This window comes from Phaenicophaeus curvirostris, chromosome 1, assembly GCF_032191515.1.
Source record: "Phaenicophaeus curvirostris isolate KB17595 chromosome 1, BPBGC_Pcur_1.0, whole genome shotgun sequence".
Lineage (NCBI taxonomy): Eukaryota > Metazoa > Chordata > Aves > Cuculiformes > Cuculidae > Phaenicophaeus > Phaenicophaeus curvirostris.
In genome coordinates, this window is record NC_091392.1 from 60,268,388 (window position 1) to 60,291,273 (window position 22,886).

The following is a 22,886-nucleotide window of genomic DNA, read 5'->3' on the forward strand; positions in this document are numbered from 1 at the left end:
GAGGTGGAGGCAGTATCTCATTTTTAAGACTATTAAATTATCTCCACATGTCTTGTTGACCTCCAGTCTTACGCTGTGGCCTCAGGACTACAGTTAAATGCTTCTGTGAAGCAGATTCAGACTCAAGTCTCAAATACAGCATCCTTAGCTTTGCAAGTCTTCCAGGAGCCAAATTCAACACTACAGAGCCTACTCTCAGATTAGGGTATCTAAACATTTGACCACTGCAGAGTGGAGAAACAGAGGACTACCTTCTGGCTTTGAATGGTTTCCCATTAATGGGAATGGTTCCCAAACATTTAAGAAAAAAAAAATTATACCTCTTGCCATGTTGTAACAGAGCACAAGATCTTAATATACACGCCAAACTGATTTTGTAACAGAATAATCCACACCTAAGTTTTATTTCAAAATTGCCACGTAAAGCAGATAAAATGCTTTTCCTTTAAAATAAAACAGCAATATAAATGTTTGCCCTCTAGAATGGCAAAAATGAAAGCATCAAAAATATCTGAAATTATCTATAAGATTTCAAATGTTTTACAGAAATAAAAGTGTAACAGAAATTAATGAAATAATCCCTAGCATAACAGAGAGAATAGTCACTTAGCTTCAGTTACATAGAAAAAATGAGAAGTACTTTTGGTTAAAAATTGTTTTGCCTTGTAACACATGATGTAGAAATACATTGCAATAAGTTTTTTTTTTTCAACGCACTAACAGTTTGAACAGCTGAAGCAGAAAATAAAAACTACCTCAAAAATTGATACAAATGAAGAAACAGGATACCTGGGATTTCTTCGTATGTCATCCAGCTGACCAACTACGTGAGAAACATTAGTACGAATCATTTTGAAGGCAATTTCCTCTTCTCCCATGATTTCAAACCTTATTGTTAAAAAATATTTATACATTAATAGAACCTACAGTCACATACAATAAATATTAATTTCATATTTAATAACTTTGTTCTGACTGTCCAACCTTCATTAGAATTTATAATTTGATTTCTATTAGTGTATTTACATTTTTCAGCTAATGTTCTTGTACAGAACCACTCTCCTGTAGGTTTGTAAGTAGCCACCCATAAACCAAAGAACTGAATACTAATACAAATTATGTAAACTACACGTTTTGGCATAAGAGTAACACCTCACCTGTACGTAAACATAATGCTTACTATACTTTCTGTTTAGTAAACACACAAAATTTACAATTGTAATTCTTGATTAGATCTCACACATGAGAAAACACGTCCTTATTCAATCACCAATCCCAGAAAAATCTTAAAACAAAATTACAGAAAAGTACATAAAACTACAGCCTTAAGTACAAATAAAACCTTCTTCACGCACCTGATCAATAACTCGCAGACAAAACAAGTATAAGAAATGCAGAAGTATATTTTTTCTGAAAGGTATCTTGAGTTTAAAAGGGAGTTAAACACTTTTTCAACAGTCTTACTAGAGACACTACCCTTAACATTTTTCAACTTTCATATCTTGATATAAATAAAGACTCTGCCTGCTCCTTGAAGTCTTGCCTGAGAACATACTTTGTCTATTAAGATCACAAAATGAATAATACAGTTATTCAATCCTGAAGTTCAACAGAAAAGAAACAGCGACTTGTATCTTAAACTAACTTACAGTGTAAGCGTATAAACTCTCCTGGAAGGAGAGTTATTTATAAAGCTTACAGCACAACTTGAGGTACTAACAATTAATGAATAATAATGTCCTAAAGCTGCCCCAAACAGCATCGGTAACCTTCTATTTGACTTGTAACCACTTGGGGCAACTGCATGCTTCAGAGACTCTCTGCCATCCTCCACTGCCCAACACTGCTGGTGAGGCACCAGATAGGAGCCAAGGCTATGAGCTCCATGCCAGGAAACAGCCTTGTTGGCAGGTCATTGGTTTGCAGGTCTTGGAGAAGAAAGATCTGAGCGAACTGGATCTCAGGCAGATCTCAGCAAGTACAGTTATTCAAACAAACCTGCATTTACAATCATGGTTTATCCCATCCATTCCAAAATGGGATGGAAACCTTTTCTTGTCCCCCTCCCTCCCTGTCACTCTTCCTTCTTGCATGAAAACTATAAGTGAGTTAGGGCTAAAATGCTTTTTCTTTCTTTACACTTGAGTAGAAGAAAGCATGAAGCAGATTTACAATTTCTAGGCACAGGACAGGCTCTTTCCTCCTTTTGATGCTAATTTACTAGACAGAGTCAGTTTATACAGCCATCTAATGATATTCTGGCTTATTCTCGTACAACACAAATTAGGATCTGGCCCAAGATGACACAAGTGACACAGACCTATTCAGTCTCCTAAATAAGAAACTATGAAAAAACCCGACAACTTTCTGCACAATGAAGCATACATAAGTAGATACCAGCATGTTCCTTCAATTCCACTGTTAAAATAAATTGAGCTAAAATTTGTTAACATACTCATGTAACAATATACCTGTATTTGTTTTTGTCCTTGTAGGCCTTACGAATTCTGTCAGTCACAGGTTTGCAATTAGTCACTAGGTTTTTTGTTACTGGAGGCTGGAAGAAAACATTGTTTAGATCACACATTACTGCAACCTACAGAGCTGTTATAAAGACTTATATTACAGCTAGAAATGCCCGTGTATGCTTTACTTTCCTGGAATACTAAAAAACAGTTTCTTGATCAACTGTTGAGGGGGAAAACCAATGCAAGATACTGGTATGTAACATCACAATTTTCTATGCATACAAATATTATATGAAAAATACAGATTATTTTTGGCAAAAACATTGTGACTTCTATATTTCATCCTTACTAAAATATACAGAAATTTTAGCTCATTTGACAGCTGTCTCTGACATTCCTATGGTAGAGGCTGCCAGTAACACTGGCCAGGAAAACTCTGCAGAGCAGCTGATACATATTAGGCCTTATTTCTATCACAAGCTATTTTGAAACAATTCTGGGAAATAACATCCCTACTCTCAAGGGATATTTCTATGATAGTATACTCATTCCAAGAAATTTAGCTGTTGCAGACAACAGAAGTAAAAATAAATTAGGCCTCTGTGCTAAACACTAACACAATTTTGTCACTATTTGAATTGACTAATAACATTAGTACATTCAGCAATACTGCTTAGATTATTAATATTTTACTAATAACTCTCCAAAAACATTGATTTGATATTATTCCCAACCACTGAGACTTATTTTAAAACCCATTTTAAAATGTATTCATGGCAGCCATCCTTTACTACTATCCCTCAAAGTTTTTACTCCACAGAATTTTACAAACTGAATTGCAAGTCATAAAGAGGCAAAATGGAGTAAGGCTGCACTGGAACTGATGTCCTCAGACCAATGTAGACTCTCCAATTCTCATTTCAATTTCCTCAAATGAGGCTAACATGGTTTTATTTGATATATGTAACTTGGATGGAATTCAGACTTAGAGGAAAATATGTCTTAAATCTGCTCAGAATACAAGGCAGACAGGTGTCCAAGGGCGGAGGAAATAGTCAATGTCTATATATATGTATCTACCCATGCACTGTAGGTCATCCTCTATACTATAATTTACATGTGTTTGGGATCAATGTTGCTTTTCTACCACTCAACAGTTTGTGATCTGTACTCCTTAAAATTATTTTTGCTTTGATATTATATTGGTTTGAAACTACAAAACTCTAGGTCATCAACTTAGCAAAGTACATGCACATACTTTTTTTCCAAACACATAGGTCACTGGACTTGATCTTAAAGGTCTCTTCCAACCTAAATGATTTTGTGATTCTGTGTTAATGCAGGAATTAAATTCTCATTGTAAAAGAAATCTAAGTATTAATATCAGCTACAAAGATTCTAAATTCATAGAACAGTTTGGGCTGGAAGGGACCTTAAAGATCATCCAGTTACAACCTCCCTGACATGAGCAGGGACACATCCCACTAGTTTAGGCTGCCCAAGGCCCCATCCAATCTGGCCTTCAACACTTCCAAGGATGGGGCAGCCACAGCTTCCCTGGGCAACCTGTGCCAGCGCCTCACCACCCTCATAGTAAAGAAATTCTTCCTTATGTCAAGCCTAAATCTGCCCCTCTCTAGTTTATACACATTGCCCCTAGCTCTATCACTACAAGCCTTTGTAAACAGTCCCTCCCCAACTTTCCTGTAGCCCCTTTCAGGTACTGGAAGGTCGCGATATAAGACCTCCTTGGAGCCTTCTCTTCTCCAGGCTGAACAAGCCCAACTCTCTCAGCCTGTTGTATGGGAGGAGGTTCAGTTCTCCTATCATCCTTGTAGCCCTCCTCTGGACCCGTTCCAACAGCTCCATCTCCGTCTTATGCTGCGGATTCCAGAACTGGACACAGTACTCCAGATGAGGTCTCACAAGAGAGGAATAGAGGGGCAGAATCACCTCCCTCACCCTGCTGGCCACGCTGCTTTTGATGCAGCCCAGGATACAGTTGGCCTTCTGGGCTGCGAGTGCACAGCACTGGCTCACACAGAGTTTTTCATCAACCAGCACCCCCAAGTCCTTCTCCGCAGGGCAGCTCTCAATCACATCATCCCCCATCCTGTACTGCAATCAGGGATTGCCCCAACCCAGATGATGGACCTTGCACTTGGCCTTGTTGACCCTCATGAGGTTTGCATAGGCCCACTTCTCCAGCCTGTCCAAGTCCCTCCATTTCCTAAGTTCTAACAGATTTTAGTGAGAATTTAGCCACTGAAATAAAAATTAAGGACTTAAATCCTTTAGGAACACCTAGTCCTAAGATCTCAGTTTTCACAGAATTACAGAATAGTTTAAGGTTGGAAGAGACCTCAGGAGCTTATCTGGTCCAACACCTCTGCTCCTGCAGGGCCACCTACTGCCAATTGCCCAGGACTATGTCCAGATGGCTTTTAAGTATCTCCAAGGATGGAGACTGCCCACAAATGGGCAACTGCACCCATGCTTGGTCACCTTCATAGTAAAAAAATTATCTCCAGATGTTTAGAGGCAACCTCATGTTTTCAGTTTGTACCCATTATCTCTTGTCCTGTCACTGGGCACCACTGACAAGAGTCTAGTTCCACCTCCTTTGTGATATCTAGTTCCACCTCCCTTTAGATATCTATATTCATTGATGAGATCCTCCCTTGAAGCTACTCCTTCTTTAGGCTAAGCAGTCCCAGCTCTCCCAGCCTTTCCTCATAACAGAAATGCTCCAGCCCCTAATCACCTTCATGGCCCTTCACTGGACTCCTTCCAGTATATCCATGTGTCCCCTGTACCAAGGAGCCTGGAACTGGACATGGCACTCCATGTGTGGCCTCACCAGTGCTGAGCAGAAGGGAAGAGTCACCTCCCTCTACCTGCTGGCAACACTTTGTCTAATGCAACCTAGGATAAATTAGCTCTCTTTGTCTCAAGAGCACACTGTCAGCTCATGTTCAACTTGGTGTCTGCCAAAACCCCCACGTCCTTTTCTGCCAAGCTGCTTTCCAGCTGGGTAGCCACCAGTATAATACTGGCATACAGCGCTGTGCCACCCTAGGTGCAGGATTTTGCACTTCTGCTTGCTGAAATTCATGAGGTTCCTGTCAGCCTATCTTTGGAAGTTAAGGAGCTAGTCTGAAGCCTTCAAATTAGGACGAATTATTCTAAAAATGTCCATCTGATGATTTGGTGGGGTTTTGGATTTTATTTTGACTTTTTTTATTTTTAAATACATCAGTTATAATTCAGATAAAGACTTATTAGAAAGTTCATGTCAGAGGGGTATATTATAACTTGCACTTGCAGTTTACCCTCTTCCTGGTTCACAACAGTGAATTTTCTTAACAAGAATGACTTTTTAATTCTCATATATAATAATACTCTAAAGCTCAGCTTTTCTCTATTTTTTAAGGAAATTAATAGCTTTATAAGTTAGGAAGTGGCTTGTAAACTATTAATTTTAAGGCTTAAAGAACACACAAGTAAAAATTTTTGTAAATATTTTCCTTATAGAAATCACACCAGCTTTTGAAGCATAGTAAATACACATTCGGGAGAGAAACCAAGTATCTTTTAAGACCAAAGCTTCTTACCAGGTTGGGATCATAATATGCTTCCTGAGTTGGTGGAATAACATGGATCTGAGTGATGTTTGCAGGAAGAGATCTAGAACAATTTATTAGCATTTGTTCTAGACCCGTCAAATCCTAACAGGAAGAGAAAAAGAAAAAATATATAATTCCATTTTCTCACTGCCAGAGTTCTAAAAATCCAGGGTGCACAGACATATTTATCTACATAAATTTCTGTGCTGCTGTTGGAGAAACATGACTTAATACTCAGCAGATGCTATTAAGTAACTGCTGAAGTCAGTGGGACTCCCTGTATGCCCAAAGTAAAACAAACACACGGTGCATAGTTGAACTGAGACCAAATAAAGCATGACATTTATTTTCATTAAAAAATGGAAAACACACTTTTACCAATGATGCTGGAAGAGTACAAAATTCCCAAACCAGCAGTGGTGTATTAAACACCAAATCAAGTAAACAAACAGAAAAATTACCTGAAAGGAAAGGAAGAAGCTTTTTGGACTAAGGTAGAGGTCAGGAACACATTAAGGCAGGGCTGTGTTCCAGCTATGCAAGTTATGTTATGCGCCATTTCTAGAACAAATTTATTTTACTGGTTTGTGCAGATTCCTCTCTGTAAAGCAGGAATTGTGCACTTTGTTCTCTATTGTCTCTAAGAGCTCAAGGCCCACAAAGACCATGTCTCTTTTTTTTACCAGTTCTCAGAAACACAGAAACGCGAATCTTTGTACATGGTCATAGTATTTACTAGTATGAATTCTCCACTATCCTTTTTCTCACTTCTTTCTTCAGGCCACAAATTTCTGAAGGAACTGAATTTCACTACGTGCAACAACAAGAGTAAGCACAGCAGGATCCCACTCTTCACAGTAGCTTTTAACAGTGAACATCTTTTCTGACAAACTCACACTAGCTTTCTTGAATTTGGACACCAGTGATCAATTTTTTCTTATGCTGCTGGAACTCAATTTAGCTGTTGACTCCGTATAACAATACAGTGTAACACAATGTTATATATTCTCCAGGTAAAATTTAAGAATTGACAAATGTTACAGATGCCATAAGCATGGATAAATTAAAAATTTGACACACTTTACCAGCTTTGCACTTTAAAACTGAATTTACTCTAAAAGTTATTGGTAAGAAAAGAGCACCTGTAAACTTAGTGGTAGGTCATGGATTCTCGTGGCCAATGTACGAATCTCTCGGTCAGACAAAATGCCTGACTGGTCTGTATCAACCTCATCGAAGATCTGAGAAATGTTCAGGGGCTGGACTGCACTCATAAGATAGTAGAAATATGAAAAAGCAAACTGCATATCTTCTGAGTGTCGTACTTTGTGAAATGATGTCTTGTCAAACTCCTCAGGAAACCTGTATAAGAATGTAAACAAATTTAGTACTCATATTTCTTAAAGGAAAAACATTCCTTACCTAAAAACAAAATCTCATTTAGAATTTTTAAAAGGTCATCAAAAGCCTTTTTATTTTAGCACAACTGTCATGTTGTAATAAATTCCCTGTGTCCTATTTCAAAATATAATTTTAATTAGTAGCCATCAACACACTGGAAACAGATACAGGAAAGCATCAACAGAAAGGCAGTATTAACTACAGTTTTACATTACTCCAAGCAAAGATTTACTCACATATCCTGTAGCTCTTGCATAACATTGCGGTCAATCATGTGAGGCATATGAGCAGGGACTTTCCGAGATGTAAATCCGAATTTGCTGTTTAAAAGCTTATTTACATATCGAAGGGAATCAGCAAATGTATCTTTCAGCTGCCTTCCAAAATGTTTACCATCAGTAAAGTATGACATTTGTTTGAGTAATGATTCCTCTTCCTAAACAGCAGGACAAGCATAAATCAAGGTTACATTACCAAAAAAGACTGAAAACATTAAACACACAGGAAAAATGACATTTCAGCCAGGTGCCAACTCTTTCCAATATTTGAAAATGGGAAGTCTTGAATAATTTTTCGTCTTATTCCTTCCTCATCTCTTTAAAAAGAAAAAAGGTAACCTTCACCTTAAAAATTTCATGCTTTAAAGAAAAGTAGTCTGTAAAAAATTCCTTAATATCTGTGCTCTGACACCTCCCACACACACACTAAAGTCTCTGTATGCTATTAGATTCGTAATATTGCCTCCTTTTTGCTGATTATTCATCAACATTTGATAAACTGAAATGCTATGAAGAGAAAGATTCCTCTTGCAAAATCCAATCTCAGATGAACAGAAAGAGGTAGCCTTTTAAAAAACAAAGCCCCTTTGCCATTTTCAGTAAAGCAAAGCAGTAGCTACCAACTGAAGCACAGTCTATCTTTCTCTAATAGAGGTTTTCAAAACTCTGCCAAAATGCTATGGCTGGAAGCAGAGGAAGCATCCTACAGGTTTTCTTGACACAGTCTGGACATTCAATTTTGTTGGTAGACTTTCAATTTAACTTTTGAAGCCCAAGCCCATATGATTACATGTATTTTTTACATTTTTTAACCGACTGGATCAGTATTTGCATAAAAGCAATCAAAACAAAATTTATGCTTTCTATAGGACTCTACCAAAATGCAATAAATACAAAGTGAATCTGACTGGGAAAAAAAAACAGAAGCAGTAGAAAGAGAACAGAAACTGCTGTTCGGCTTTTACCACCTAGCTAAGAGAGGCCCAGACCATAAACAAATTACATTTTACATGAAAAGGCAAAAGGAGCTTTAAGACAATCTCAGTGTTTGCCTCAAAGGCAAGACTCATTTCAAGTTACTGATTACATTAACAGTATTCCACTAAATGCAGAAAGATGCAAGTACTCCAGTATTAAAATACTCACATCAAGAAGGTCCTGGAAATACTTCTTTTTCTCCCATGGCAAAAAGCCTTGGTAACTTCCAAAATAAGACTGTAATTTTCTTCCCACTAGCCCCTCCCTTACATTTGCATCAACCTGCACATGCCCTTTTCCTCCTTCCATTCTCTGTGTGTCTTCTCCAGTATCTAAATTCCCAGTACGTTTTGATTTCTGCGTTTCCCTTAATATGAGTGCATTCAGTACTTTTTCTCGAGTTTCATTTTTATTTCCCATGCTCTGGGAGGGAAGTGTGGATTTAGGCTTTACTTTATAAATAGGTTTACTTGTGTTTGTGGTCATAATAGTCTCCTTTGTTCCTGTAAGCCTTGAAGGAACTTCTTCATTTGCTTTTTTTGTTATTTTGCCATCATTTACATCTTTATAAGGCTTCTGCCAGTTGGTATGGTTCTTCTGTTCTTCTGAATGATTATGCACACCCTTCTTTTCCAGGCCTATAAAACTCCTCACTGTAGTTAAGAACTGGAAAGGTCTCAGGAGGGCAGCCTTGGATAGGTTAAATCCTTTCTGAGTGATATCACCATTTAGTAATTTTAAGTCCAGGTTCTGTAATGCTCGCTGAACATCTTCAGGAAGGAGAGACACATTTATCGATGGTATAATCACCTCTTCATGTAGGCTCTCTTTTGTGCCATTTCGATGTCTCCTGACTCTTGGGAAACGTTTTTCTTCAGGAATATCCTCAAATATCATTTCAGCCTCTGGTATGGAAGTTATAGCTATAAAATCAGAGTTGGATTTTTGCACGGAAGTTGTGTTCAGTTTTGGTTCCTCTCTAGTATCAACTTCAACAGCTACCTGCATTTTAAACTCTTCATCATTTTTATTTAGAAATGTAAGGTTAAAATAGATCACAGTTGCATTCATGCCACTATGCATTATGAGGTGGATAGTCTTCCATTTGTTAGCAACTGAAGCATGTCGGATAATTGGATTATCACTATATGAACCCTCAATTCCTTTCTTGGCTATTTCACTGAAGCTGAAGTAGGGCAGACATTCACCTTTGGGAACAACATAGTAGGTCTGATTGAGCTGAAGCGTCACCTTGTACATCTCTTCAAAGTGATCTGGAAAAAAAAAAAATCTAACAAATTTCTGCTAATTTGAAGTGTGACGTGTCTTTCAGCCTTTTTTAATTGTAAAAAGCCCAGCTAGATTCAGTATATTAGCAGGGAGACAGTTTTGTGCCAGAACACTTACTGTAGCTTCCACTTTCTTGCTTAACATAGTCAGATATATAAAGCTGCCAAACATTCCAGTGGTAATTCTAAAAGCTAGTATACTTTACCATTCTTTCAGTCTCTACCTGAAGAGTTTAAGTGGCTTATTATCACACATCACTTAAAATTATGCATCTGTCATAAATAATACATCCATACTACATTTTTGCCCCGTTTCAGCAGATTAATGTTACAATGGTTGTATTTCGCTACTACATTGCATCTTGGTATGAGACTTCCAAAATCAGGTAGGCTGAATGGAGCTTCTCCCTCCCACAGCAGAAGACAGACAGTCTGTCAACTCTCACATGAACAAAACCTACCAGTAACTGCCAGTAATGCATTTGTCTGACCACTGCCTATACCAGACAGCACTCTCGATCACTTCATTCACTCCTTTCACATCAAAATAAATGCCAAACAACTTCAGAGGTGACAAAATAGCCTTAGCAAGAAGCCCAGAGCCAGGCTTGAACTTGGCTGCCAACATCAAAGGGGTTCTTTAAATTTCTTAACCCGTACAGACATCAAGTCAGCTGTTTTTATTTGGAGAAAGACTGTTTGCATAGCTTAAATGTAATTTCTCTACTTAAAATGTAAGCCTTGATGCAAGGAGTGTGATGCTTGCTGCTCTGTACACTATCAAGCACCACACGCATGCTTGGTCAATAATGGTTTTATCACATAAAAGAGTATATAATATTGATTCAGGTTTGGATTAGTGAATAGAAGCAGCATCTAACTTTTTTCTGCAGCTGCTAGCAACTCTCTTCCACAACTGTACATGGCATCTTAACTCAATCAGGTAATTCAAGAGAATCCCTACAGAAAGTTTACCTGCGATGTATTTTACATACCCTGGCCACAATCACCAGCATCAAATCCGCAAGACAGGACATTGCAGGCCTGATCACAGAATTTGTCTGCTAGCCAGGAATTAGCACAGCCTTGGTTACAGTATGAAACTCCACTTATTCCTGCACCAAACTGCCACGGTGGTCCATTCCCAATACCTCCAACGGCACCTCCACCAGCCACATAGCGACTACCCCCACTGTTACCTACAAGGAGAGAAAACAAAAAAACCCAGTCATTTGAAATTCTTATTTCTAGGGAAAGGTACATTTTAAGCCAGCATTAAAGCTAGACGGAAGAGTCAATAACCTTATTTATCACCAGCTAAATTAAAATGGGGCAAATGTTAACTAGACCTCCGTGAGTTAGTGTAAAGACTGAGAGCCTGCACTATCTCACTGCACAAGTTTAGGAACCAACTTAAAATTGCAACAAAAATTCCAACATATTTTGTCTTAACTTCAAAAAAGACAGGCAGAAAACAGACTTATTATTTCTCATGCTTGCAACCTTTTACAGACCCCACTTCCTCAATCCAGATGTACAAATTCATTTTCTTACCCTGCAATCCTGAAAAATTCAATCTAGTAACAAATGGTGCAGCTTCCCAGTCCTGTTACTTGGATTCCAAGTCCAAATACTACGTAATATCTATATCATACAATTATATGTAATAATTTGAATTCCAAAACCCCTTCCTTTCAGCTAGTCAATTTAGTACCCAAAGGTAGATTATCCTATGCCCTACTATTTGCTGTCATTTTCCATAGCAATGTGTAGTTTGCAGGAAATGAGCTTTTCATCTGTAAGCTAACTTCTTTATTATTAAAAGAGGCAAATTTTGTAGTTATAGAAGAATGACAAATTACAAAATTATTCTTATAAGAAAAAGCAAACAATTTATTTTTCTAAATTTTACATTGCTGTCTTACCAATGCAATCACCTCCATCCCAATCACATGCTGAGTTATTACAGGCTTTATCACAGTAACCATCTTTAATCCATGAACCAGGGCATCCCTCAGCACAGTTTGGCACAGGCCAAGTCAGGTAAACCTGGAACAATGTTACAGTCTTGAGACAAGGACAGGCAAACTGAGCTTCTTTCTTGAAGTACAGAGACTTAAAATAATGCCTCCCTGCACATAGTGCCTTAAGTATTCATAAAGCTTTACAAACAGTATTTAAACTCTATCACTTGTGAAGTAAATGTTATCCCTTTCAAACAGAAGTAAGAACTAAAGAATTCCCAAGGCTGTATAGCAAGGCAGCAATGGTCAGAAATAGAAAGCAGGACTTCCCAAGTCTACTTCCACAAACCACATTCCAATGAAAATTACTATTTTATCAGATAAGAAAAAAGAACTTAAACTCTGAAATAGCTCTGCAGTTCACTTGTTCTCCTGACTCAAAATGTTTCATTACTAACCAGTCATGAGATTAGCCGCACAAGTTGAACATAATTCCCAAGGTATCTGGTCTTCTATGCTTAAAATAGTGCTAAGAATTGCCAAGAACAAAAAAAAAAAAAAAGTGTGGGGATGTATGTATTTTCAGCTAGGGAGGCACTAAAACCCACACACATTAAATCTTTATGCCTTACTGTTTCAAGATTTTAGCAGCACATCTCCTGATGAAAACGCTGATCATGTTATCATAAACAAGATTGCACCTGACTTTATCATCATAACAGAATAACTGAAGAACAATATAAAAGCACTAACAATACAATTTTGCAATTATATGCCTACATCCTTAAAGATCTAAACCAACTAAATGCCTCCTAATGTCCTCAAATACTGAAACAGTAATTTTAAGGTAGCTTAAACTAATTTTGTACATCCCCTCTGTATGTGTACTCAAGTATGCACATCTGCCTGCACACAGTGGTCTTGTGTACTTACTGCTTTAATAAAGATAGTAAGTATAAATCTTAATTTTTTCCTCTTTGCCACTGTTGTAGATCAATCCTATGGATGAAAAGTCTGCCGGCAATCTTTATGCATGACTATTGCTAACGTATCCTCAGCCTGCTTTCCTCGCTTAAGCCCAGTTGCTGATATGAGATCTGCTGAAAGACTAAATTACTTAATTTTCATGAACATGCAACAATATTATATATATAATTGCTTACTAAAAAATAGATATGATTACATATAGATTGGGCAAAGATATTATGGGCATCTTAATGGTAAATTTAAATATCAGAACAGTCGGAGTGTCATCTGACCTCAATATTTCCACAGAAAAATTGATTCTGTTTTGTTCTGAACATTTCTCACAAAACAAAAAGAATTTATATGGGCAGGAAGACTGACAGCTGCCAAACATCACATCAGTCTTACCAGTGCTCCAACAGAAAGTGAAGGAATTAAGAGAACAACACTGATAAACTAAAGCATGAATCCTTACAGAAGAACCATTACACCACCAGAAACCTGTGAATGAATACAAATAAAAGTATTTCTGCAACCCAAACAACCCAAACACAGCACAGACATTAAAAAAAAAGGCAGAGCCCTTCCCACCCTGCACCTTTGCTAACAATTGTTAAGAATAGTTAAGAATAATGAACCTTTAGGGGTGAAAGGAGGAGCAGGGAACAAAGGCAAATTGCCTTATATTTGCTCTCCCTTTCAAAGCAGTATTTCTTTTACTTTCATTATATTGGCATAGAAAAGTTTTATATCTACTTCTGGTAAGAAAATCCTTTCATCACGTCTTACCTTTTGACCTTTAGAGTGACTGTAAAAATCATCAGGCCAAACATCCTTCCCAAACATAACATCATCATTGAGATAGATAAACTTCTGAGAGAGGCCACTGATACGATGAATGTGACTTTCAATAGCTGGTGAACTGAAGGTAGGTAAGTGACTCAAATTCTGAAATATTTCCTAAAACAAAAAACCCCAACAACCCAAAACAGTTTCAGAAGGCAAGAATTATTAACACCTTCCCCTACCCAGCCATAAAAGGTCAGGTACGTCATATATATTTCATACTTAGCTACTAAAAAAAGTTATGCTGAGAACAAGAGACTTGTAAGACAAAAAAGGTTAAAATATTTTAGGGGGGAAAAGAAATTGCTGTCTCATTTTTCCCACAAAAAAAATCATCTTTGAGTTAGCTGCTTAACTAAGAAACTGCACCTGGTTCAATACAAAGACAGAAACCTCTCTTTTACTGGGTGTGAAATTTATGTACACATTTATATTTCTCATGCAGTACAGGCTAAACCAAACCTTCAGGCAAGTTGAACATGTTCAGCATTCAAAAAGTCAGGATTCTTCCATCTCCTTCAAGTAATTTCAGAAGCAGACAGCAATGAAAGTTGAATTAGTACCTTGCTACCACTTATGATGCTCAGGTCTCCTATGGCATGTTCAGATACCAAAAGCACTCTTCGTAATCAGAAGCCACTAGAGTGTTCTTGTTTCAGATATTCAGGAAGCTTAAAGGATTCACCTTCTCTTTTTATTTAAGGTTTTTAGAAAGTGTAGCTACTTTTTTTGATGCCATCTTCTTAGTTCCAATAATTGCTGTCCATCCTATCTCAACACAAGCTTATGAGTTATTACTGGTCCTGAAAGACTGCTGATGGATTCAGGTTACATTTTCTTCTCCCTAGGTTTTTTCATAAGTAGTCTTTATATGGATATTAGACACAGGTATACATTAACTGAACATATAGGAAATCTTCATTTAGTCCACCTTTCCAAATACTATCAGCTTAATCAACATACAAAGACATATTGGGGTTTAATAAAACCATGAAGAGGTGGGGAAGAGTCAGTCACTTCTACCTTCCACATAAATGCAGCCTTTAGCTGAAACATAACAACTACATTTCAAAACAAACACAGAACCTTTACTAGTGGCACTTCCATGCTGGTATTTTTGGTTTGGGTTTTGGTGGGGTTTGTTCTTTGGCTTTTACCTGATGTGTCACTATGGTTATCCGAGGATTATCCAGGTTAAGCCAGGAAGGAATCTGCCCATTAGTGACAATGAAAATATGCCGTACCCAAGGGGCATGCCTCTCTATTGATCTTAATGAGTATCTCAGCTCCTCATTATCTTCAAAACGGCTGGCAGAAATATCTTCATCCTGTTTAGACTATAAAAAGAAAAAATAATTTCTTAGATTTTAAATAGAACATTCAAGTTCTGATCCAGGTAGGTAGCAAATGTGCTTTAGCACATGGATGCATATGCTTTTGAGGACTCAAGACATTAAAAAAAACCCCATGTTGATCAAGCACTGTTATACTTATCATACTCTTCAGAATTATCAAAGTGAACAATACAGTCTTCTGACATCAATGGCTGACTGCCTGGTATCATTAGGATGGTCTGCAGACCACGCTGCAAGATAACAATTCCTTGTGCGATCCCAGCTCTTGAAGAAAGAGCCCCAGAAAACACACATCCTTCTGTTTTCCTGAATTATTAGTCTCAATTCTTTCCCAATCTTGATCAAAAGCTAAGTTGCATTTCCAATTCATAACATCACCTTTCAGAAGAGGCTGAAGCCTTCCAAGTTCATTGTATCATAAGCCATATATAAATGTCACCTAATATGGACACACCAGAAGTAATATAGCAGTTCTTCAGTTATCCCCTGCTCTTTTATTTTAAAGAACTTAAGCAGGAGAAAATAAACAAAATTGAGGCTAATATTCAATATCAAATAGCTAAATGTTTCCACATGTTGTTAAAAAGACAGCATTTTAATTAGAAGCTCTTCAGGTTAAGTTAGGTCACGTGACACAGTAACCTGTTTCTTTTCCCATTTATTCAAACTTAACGATCTTATCTCAACAGAACAATTAAAACTGTCTAAAAGGAACATTTCTAAAAGAAACATGCCCAACTGAAACAGGAAACTCAAGAAAAATTTGAAAGATTAACAATTAACATTTTCATCACAGATTCTACACACTGTAAATAAGTCTCCTTCTTTTCTAATATGTACATTAGCACAGCTTATACATTTTTAAAAACATAAACCACGAAAACATTTCAGCAGCACATGCATCCATTGGCTAGGTACCCATTTACCAAATAATGCATAATTTCAGTATGGAGAAGTATGAAATTTGAGTTTAAGGTTTGTATTGACAAGGAAAAGCACTCCAAAAGCCAGGTTCACAGGATACAAAGACAGACTGAAAGCTTTAGTAGATGGGGTACGTTTATTTCACCCATGCCACTTGACATTTAGTATAAAATTAAATTCTAGCAGGACAAAGCACCAAGATTTTAGAGGCTCTTATCTTGAAATAGACATCTTGTTCTTTTATTTCCTTTTGCTAAACCAAAAATCCTTCCTTGTATGAAAAGTACTCAAAGTAAACCACCTTTCCTCACAGGCACCTGTATTTCAGGTCTTCAAAATTTTGGAAAGCAAAGTAATTAGCATTTGCTCAGCATTTTTGATGCTGCAAAGCAAAAACTGTCCAAGAAATATACCAGAAAGGAGATAATAATGTTTGCTAATAAAGCCCTCTGTCTCCCGCACACAAGAAGTCTGCTTATCTCCCAGTTAAGGCTTTCAGGACTTGACTGCACGCAGCTTTATCAGAACATGTGCATAAGGGCTAGATTTTGCACTTAATGGAGAACACAAAAGTTTCAATTAAATGTCACTCTGACCCTTTTTCCTCCTTGATTTCAGAATTCTTGTTCTTGTGATATTTTCTTACAACAAAATAAATATGGCTTCTTAACACTTCAAAACTTCTGGAAGAAGTCCCACATTCCTTGCCATTGACCAGTCAGCCTCTACTTGCAGTTTTAAAATACTACAACCTTTACATGCTTTAACAGAATTTACATACCTGAGTGACAGAGCTGAGGTCCCATAGTAAATAAGCAGGATTAAGTGTCAGTTCTTTTCCATCTATAGTCATGTTCTTCTTTGCTTGCTTGCTCAGTTCTTGGAAACCCTTAGGGTTATTCAGTTGCAAGAGAGCCACGCTGGCCTCTGAATAGAGCTGCAACTATACAAGCATAGAAAATAATTTCTGGCACGCGTCCATAACTCACAGCCACACTCTTCCTTTGCCAATTCCATCTTTTTGTTGAATTTCTCTTACTAGAGTTTCTAATAAGAATGACTGATGAATGCTGTATTTATAGAATTATAATTTTGTAATAACACAAAATTTAGTAGTAAAACGGGAAATGAAAAACATCTAAAGACCCAGAACATTTCTAGATGCTTAATTTTCATTTTGCAAAGAAAATTTCTCTTTACAGAATGACACCATACCTGCAAAGTTGTCCACATTCTAAGCCCCCCTCGATACACTCTCACTCCCAGTAACAACATTCATATTTTGTTAATAAATTATAAGCCTGAATGATACATTTTTCCATCTTAATCAAGCAACGCTTTTCTCAGAAAATTAAGGTCATCAATTCACTTGCTGTCAGAAGCGTGAAATTTTCAGAATGGTTTATAGATCAATCTACAGCTCAGAAATCTGAGATACAAAGGGTTCCAAACCTAATCCATGTGGGTCTCCAAGTCCTTAATGACGGTTGCCAATATGCAGCTAAGGTCATTTCTTAGTTGGGGACTGTTTGATCTGTTTGCTGTTTTTATCTCTTGCCACTATTAAGTCTGTATATCAGATTTCATAATGCAAAAGATAAGAAGGGGTTTGCACTACATGCCCTCTCTTACAGCCAGTACAGCTTACGAACTGCAGGGCACCAGAACATTTCATCAGAAATAGCATTTTATTGGGTTATGCTGTATGTTTACCATACAAAGTAGCATGAGAGAGACAAATGAGCTAAGGGCAGAATTGCACTTTGATTCTTAATACTCATGCATTCAACAGTCAGATTGAGAATAAATGCAGTTAATCATTAACAATGTTTATTAGATGCTAGGCTTAATTTTTGTTCTTTCACGCAACAGAAGACAAATAAAGCACATCTACCAGATTTTCAGTTGCATAAGACCTGTAAAAGCAATTAAAAACTTTAACACTGTCCTGTCCTAAATCAATAAGACCACAGTTTATTTCATAATACCCTTAAATGATTTTTTCTTTATATTTACTAAATCTGACCCTTTCTGCTCATTTTAAAACAACACTTGTCCCAGAGTTAGCACCCTTTCCCTTAGCAAGACCAGCTGTCCCACTTGTGACATTTTAAAGCTGTTGATGCTTTGACTCATATGCTATTTGAGATCTTTCGGTCTGACTTATGAGGCCTGACATTAGAAAAATCTGATAAATCTCAGACCTTCCAGGGAATCATCTGAGCCTACGGGTGGAAAGGATGGCTTCAGTAGCTAAATGGCTGAGGTATAGTTACGGACTGCATCTAGCAGCCTCCAAAAATACCAATAGTGAAATGCTACAGATTGCAAGGCTGCCATCAGTGGGTATGCGCTTTATTTAGGAATACAACAGTGTCACACAGTCACTTAGAATCTGTCATTTAAAACATGCATATAACAAACCAAAAATATTACCATTCTAGAGCTTTGAAAGCATTTAAAAACATTTAGTTTCTCTTTGTTTCCACCAAACTCAACAAAATAGGTACCTGAACTACAGATTCCTAACTAGATATATTACAAACACTTCCGCTTTCCCCCCACTAACACAGCGTTCAGTTCTATGATTTTAAATATGTAACAGCCCTGGCACAAACAAGCACTGCACTACTCACCGTTGGAGTTAAGATAACCCCTACATTGAATAGATTATTTTTATTATGTCGATGTTTTTTTTCCACTGACACTTCTTTCAGGGAAAGTCTTTTCATAAGCAGAGCTATCAATAACATTAGATTTCAATTAAGTTATCTGGTGACATAACTAACTAGAGTCTAATAAATTGCAAGCTCTGCTCTAGGCATTTTGTTGCTGATGTATCCAAAATAGAATTCTCCCCAGGCAGATTTTCTAGTCTCACAGGTATTAACGTCCTCTCAGTGGGGATTCATGTGATTGCCCGTTCCCTTGAAACAGTATCTACTGGAGAATATTTTCATCCTGACAAAACAGGTCAGCAGATCAAAAGATATTGTGAAAATAGAACAGAAAAACAAGCAGGCTGATGCACAGAGTCAGCACGATCAGGCAAGCTTCTGCTTCCAACACATGCAGGTGGAAAAGACACCACGCAGACACACGCCTAGACCAATACCCCTACGTGTTTATATCACATACTTGAATATGGGACAGGAAAACTGCATTCTCTCCACCAAGTAACTTTAAATGCAGGTTCTCTGTTGCAGCCAGCATGTTTGGTAATGCTTGGACTTGACAGACTAGGAGGCAGGCTGGATGGGCCACACCACTCTGCCCAGAAGTAAACACTTTCACTTCCGTGTTCTCAAGGTAAGAGACTCAAGGGCAGATTTTTTTCTGAGGGGACTTGGACTCTTAAGCAGTCCTTAAATTATTACACTTATCTTCTTAATGACCAAAGCTGATTGTTAAGGAAATTAAGACGCCCCTTTTTTCACACTCTAGTATAGATATTGAAAAAAAAAAAAATGTCCATATAACAATGAAGGGCGTACAGTACATGTTGTGTTAAAGAGCTAAAAGACCACTTTTATAAATATGAAACACCGCTGTCTTTATATACTTATCAAGTTCCTTTTTTGAGGTAGGGAGGGTCATCTCAGAGCCAAAACTAATGCAATGCCCTAGGGTATGGGTTTTTTCCCCTACAAAGCTTACTTATTACATCCGTGTGAACACACAACACCAACTCCTGAAGCCACCTGTCTGCTCCATCAACACTGACAAGAGCAGTAGTAAAACCCGCCCCCCCCCCCACCCTCAAGGCAGTGAGGACAGCAAACACCAAGCATCTCTGTGCCAGCAGGCTCCTATGTTGATTTTCTTCTGCTAGAAAGACAAGGTCATTAAAACTCATTACAACCCTTCGTTTCCAACATAACTTCCCCATATATGTTTCTATGTGTGCACATGCAGATTAAAGAGGAAACAACCCAAGGAAGGAGATCTGCAAGATATCATTTTTCCCTGGAGCAATCAGGATGTTAAATCTTGAAGCAAAGTCACCTTCCTCCAAAAATTTTCACTGCTGTATACCACACTGTTATAGCATGATAGGCCCCCAAAAACCCCAAACATCTCAAACAAATCAAATCTCCTTGCCCTTTCAATCCTTCCCTTGACAATCTTTACATCACTACCTAGTTGTTAAGTCACAAGTGTCCCTTTTAGGCTGAACAATGATAGTTTTCCTTAGAAATATAAGTAACCAGCGAAAGGAAAACTGAAAATTTATTTTCAGTTCTTGTTCTTCAGGTGCAGGTACAATGTAACATCTTTACACCCCTTAGAGGCATACGGTTCAGCAGCAGACAGTCACACAATCAGAGTAACACCTCCATCTAGTGGCTCACTAATGCAGTGTTAAAGCATGAAAAACAAAAAGCAGCCAAATACCATTTTCAACCATACCTGCCCTAACACATACACCTTGGAACAGCAAATGTGATCAGCAAACACACTGCCGCTTACCTTTCAGATGGAAATAAACTTCCATACCACTACATTACACTGCAGGCCGTAAGTACAAAATTACTGTAGACCATAAAATATATAATTCACCTTGGAAATCGATTAATTATATATTAAATCTTTAAAATTTAACCCTCAAGTTGAGCTCAGCTGCTTTTTCTCAAAGATTTTTTGAACAAGAAACACCTGACTAAAATGTCCCCAGAATTTTTGGTCCCGTTTGGATTCAGAAGTGATTTCAATCAGTCTAATTAAATCAGCATTACCAGCAGGCAACACAAACACACCAACAACTACATTTCTCCCTTTCCCACATTTCTTCCCTTCTAATAGCAACACTGTTGAAACTTTTTATTTTATTTTTTTATTTATTTTTATTTCCAGCATTGCACTAGGAAACAGCCACTTAGGGCAGGCAGAAACACATTAAGTGTCAAGAGTCGGCTGTGAGACCCAGGTCTAACCTAAACTCAAGTGCAACTTTCTTCCTCTCCATCAGGCATCTTATACTAAAGACTTCGGATTCTAGAAGTGATAAAAGCAGACGAAATGCTGCAAATTTCAGTGGAGATTGTAAAAAACCAAATTTTTTGCTACTTAACTGTAGCATTAACCTAGCAACTCTCTCCTTGGTAAGAAGAAAACCATACTTGGTTATGTTTACCATAACTGCCTACCTACAACTTCCACTGAACAAAAAAACAATTCAGAGCTAAAATCTTAGTAAATGCTTCTATAGAAACAACCTCATCCACACTTCATAGTTAATGATTTTTATCCTTACAAATAAAACATTTCTTATATACATATCTTCCATTATAGGTACAAAATGGATAAATTGCTACTATCAAGAGCAGAGAACCAGTTGGGGAAGAATGCACTGCTGTGACCACAAAGGGTAAAATAATCCACTAGGAAAAGAAACACAGCCAGCCATGATGACTGGATGGAGAAAATGCAGAATGCTGTGGAAACCTGACAAAAATTGTTTTTATACAGAGATGTGTCTAAGCAAATTGAAGACGAGCTGTCGGGAACAGATAATGAACTGACCACAGTGCTAATGTTTACAAAAAGATAAGAACACATCAAGTAAAAGAGAACCAGGACAAAGATTTGTGATCAACTGGATGATAAATGACTGATGACAAAGAGAAAAACACAACCAAGACTGAGAAATGAAAAAATAATGCAGAAAGATAATAGGCATGGGATGTTGCTTCCCCAAAAGCAGTATATCTTAAACACCCCAAACACGCAGCCTTTATGTGCATCTGGGCAGCAAGGCAAAACCAGAGAAACAACAGCATTTTTAAGATGTGCTAAAGAGCTAAACAGGTGATCAGCATGGATACAGACAGAATAGCCATCTGCTTAGATATGAGTAGCAGAACTGAAACCCAAAACAAATTCATTCATCTTGTTTCTTGCTGGACTAATACGACTAGGAGATGCTACTGGAATGGAAAAAGAGACGATCAAAAGGATCATCCAAGGAAGAAGAAAAAAGACAACTGCAATCAAAAACTTAAGGTCCATGCAGAATCACTCCATAAGACTTAAAACCACAGATAATAAAAAGCCCACAGATGTCTCAAAAGTAATTAGGAGAAACCTGGCTAGTATATTCTTCCAAGGTGTCCATGAAATTGGAAGGCCTCTATTACAAGCACAAAAGACAGAGGCTAGTCCAACAATAAGGTCTGTGGCTTGACACATTGACAGCAGAAATCTTATTCTATTCTAGTATATATATGTATACACCTGAGAGCATTGGCTAGGATGGTGCTCCAATATATTCCCAAATGTGGAAGCATAGATTTATTTTCCACCAAATAATCTCTAAACTGATACAGGCAGTATTATTTCAGATACTAACTTAGTAATTAGTGAGACCATTACAGAAGAGTTGCTCCTGGCAAAGAATCCTCAGTCAAGAAAACATAAGGTAATTGATTTTAAATTAAAACAGAAAAATATAACTAAGAAATATCCTGCTACTAAATTTCTTGAACGCTAAAGGGCAAGTTTAACAAATGCAAAGAGCTAGTAATTGAAGTCAAAGGTATTATGAGCTCTTCAGCTCCACTAAGTCAAATGTGTTAAAACAACCAGGAACCTGTAATGTAACCTGCAGTAAGAAACTAGAAAAGGCTCCAAACCCATACGGATGAATGTGCACTCAAAGAAGATTCTTCACATGGCTCAAAGTCAGGAGGCACTTAACCAACAACGTTCCTCATGCAAACTTGAAACGAAGAACACAACAACTCAGACAGCAAAACGGAAGTACCTACTGCAATTGGTTAACAATCCCATTT

At 37.5% G+C, this 22,886-nt stretch overlaps 1 protein-coding gene across 3 annotated transcripts in view; it reads right to left on the reverse strand.

Moving 5' to 3' along the window:
• GNPTAB (N-acetylglucosamine-1-phosphate transferase subunits alpha and beta) overlaps positions 1–22,886 on the reverse strand; it is a 43,340-nt gene that overhangs the window by 6,790 nt on the left and 13,664 nt on the right. For all 3 annotated transcript variants that reach the window (XR_011337625.1, XM_069859317.1, XM_069859325.1), the window contains exons 8-18: positions 16,877–17,038; positions 14,974–15,153; positions 13,760–13,930; positions 11,966–12,089; positions 11,036–11,239; positions 8,920–10,025; positions 7,732–7,931; positions 7,237–7,456; positions 6,083–6,196; positions 2,472–2,557; positions 790–888 (exon numbers count right to left, since the gene is read on the reverse strand). Coding sequence is in view for 2 of the 3 variants with exons in the window: in XM_069859317.1 (XP_069715418.1) it covers positions 790–888; positions 2,472–2,557; positions 6,083–6,196; positions 7,237–7,456; positions 7,732–7,931; positions 8,920–10,025; positions 11,036–11,239; positions 11,966–12,089; positions 13,760–13,930; positions 14,974–15,153; positions 16,877–17,038 (2,666 nt within the window). In the remaining variant the exon portion in view is untranslated. The remainder of the gene's footprint in view (positions 1–789; positions 889–2,471; positions 2,558–6,082; positions 6,197–7,236; positions 7,457–7,731; positions 7,932–8,919; positions 10,026–11,035; positions 11,240–11,965; positions 12,090–13,759; positions 13,931–14,973; positions 15,154–16,876; positions 17,039–22,886) is intronic.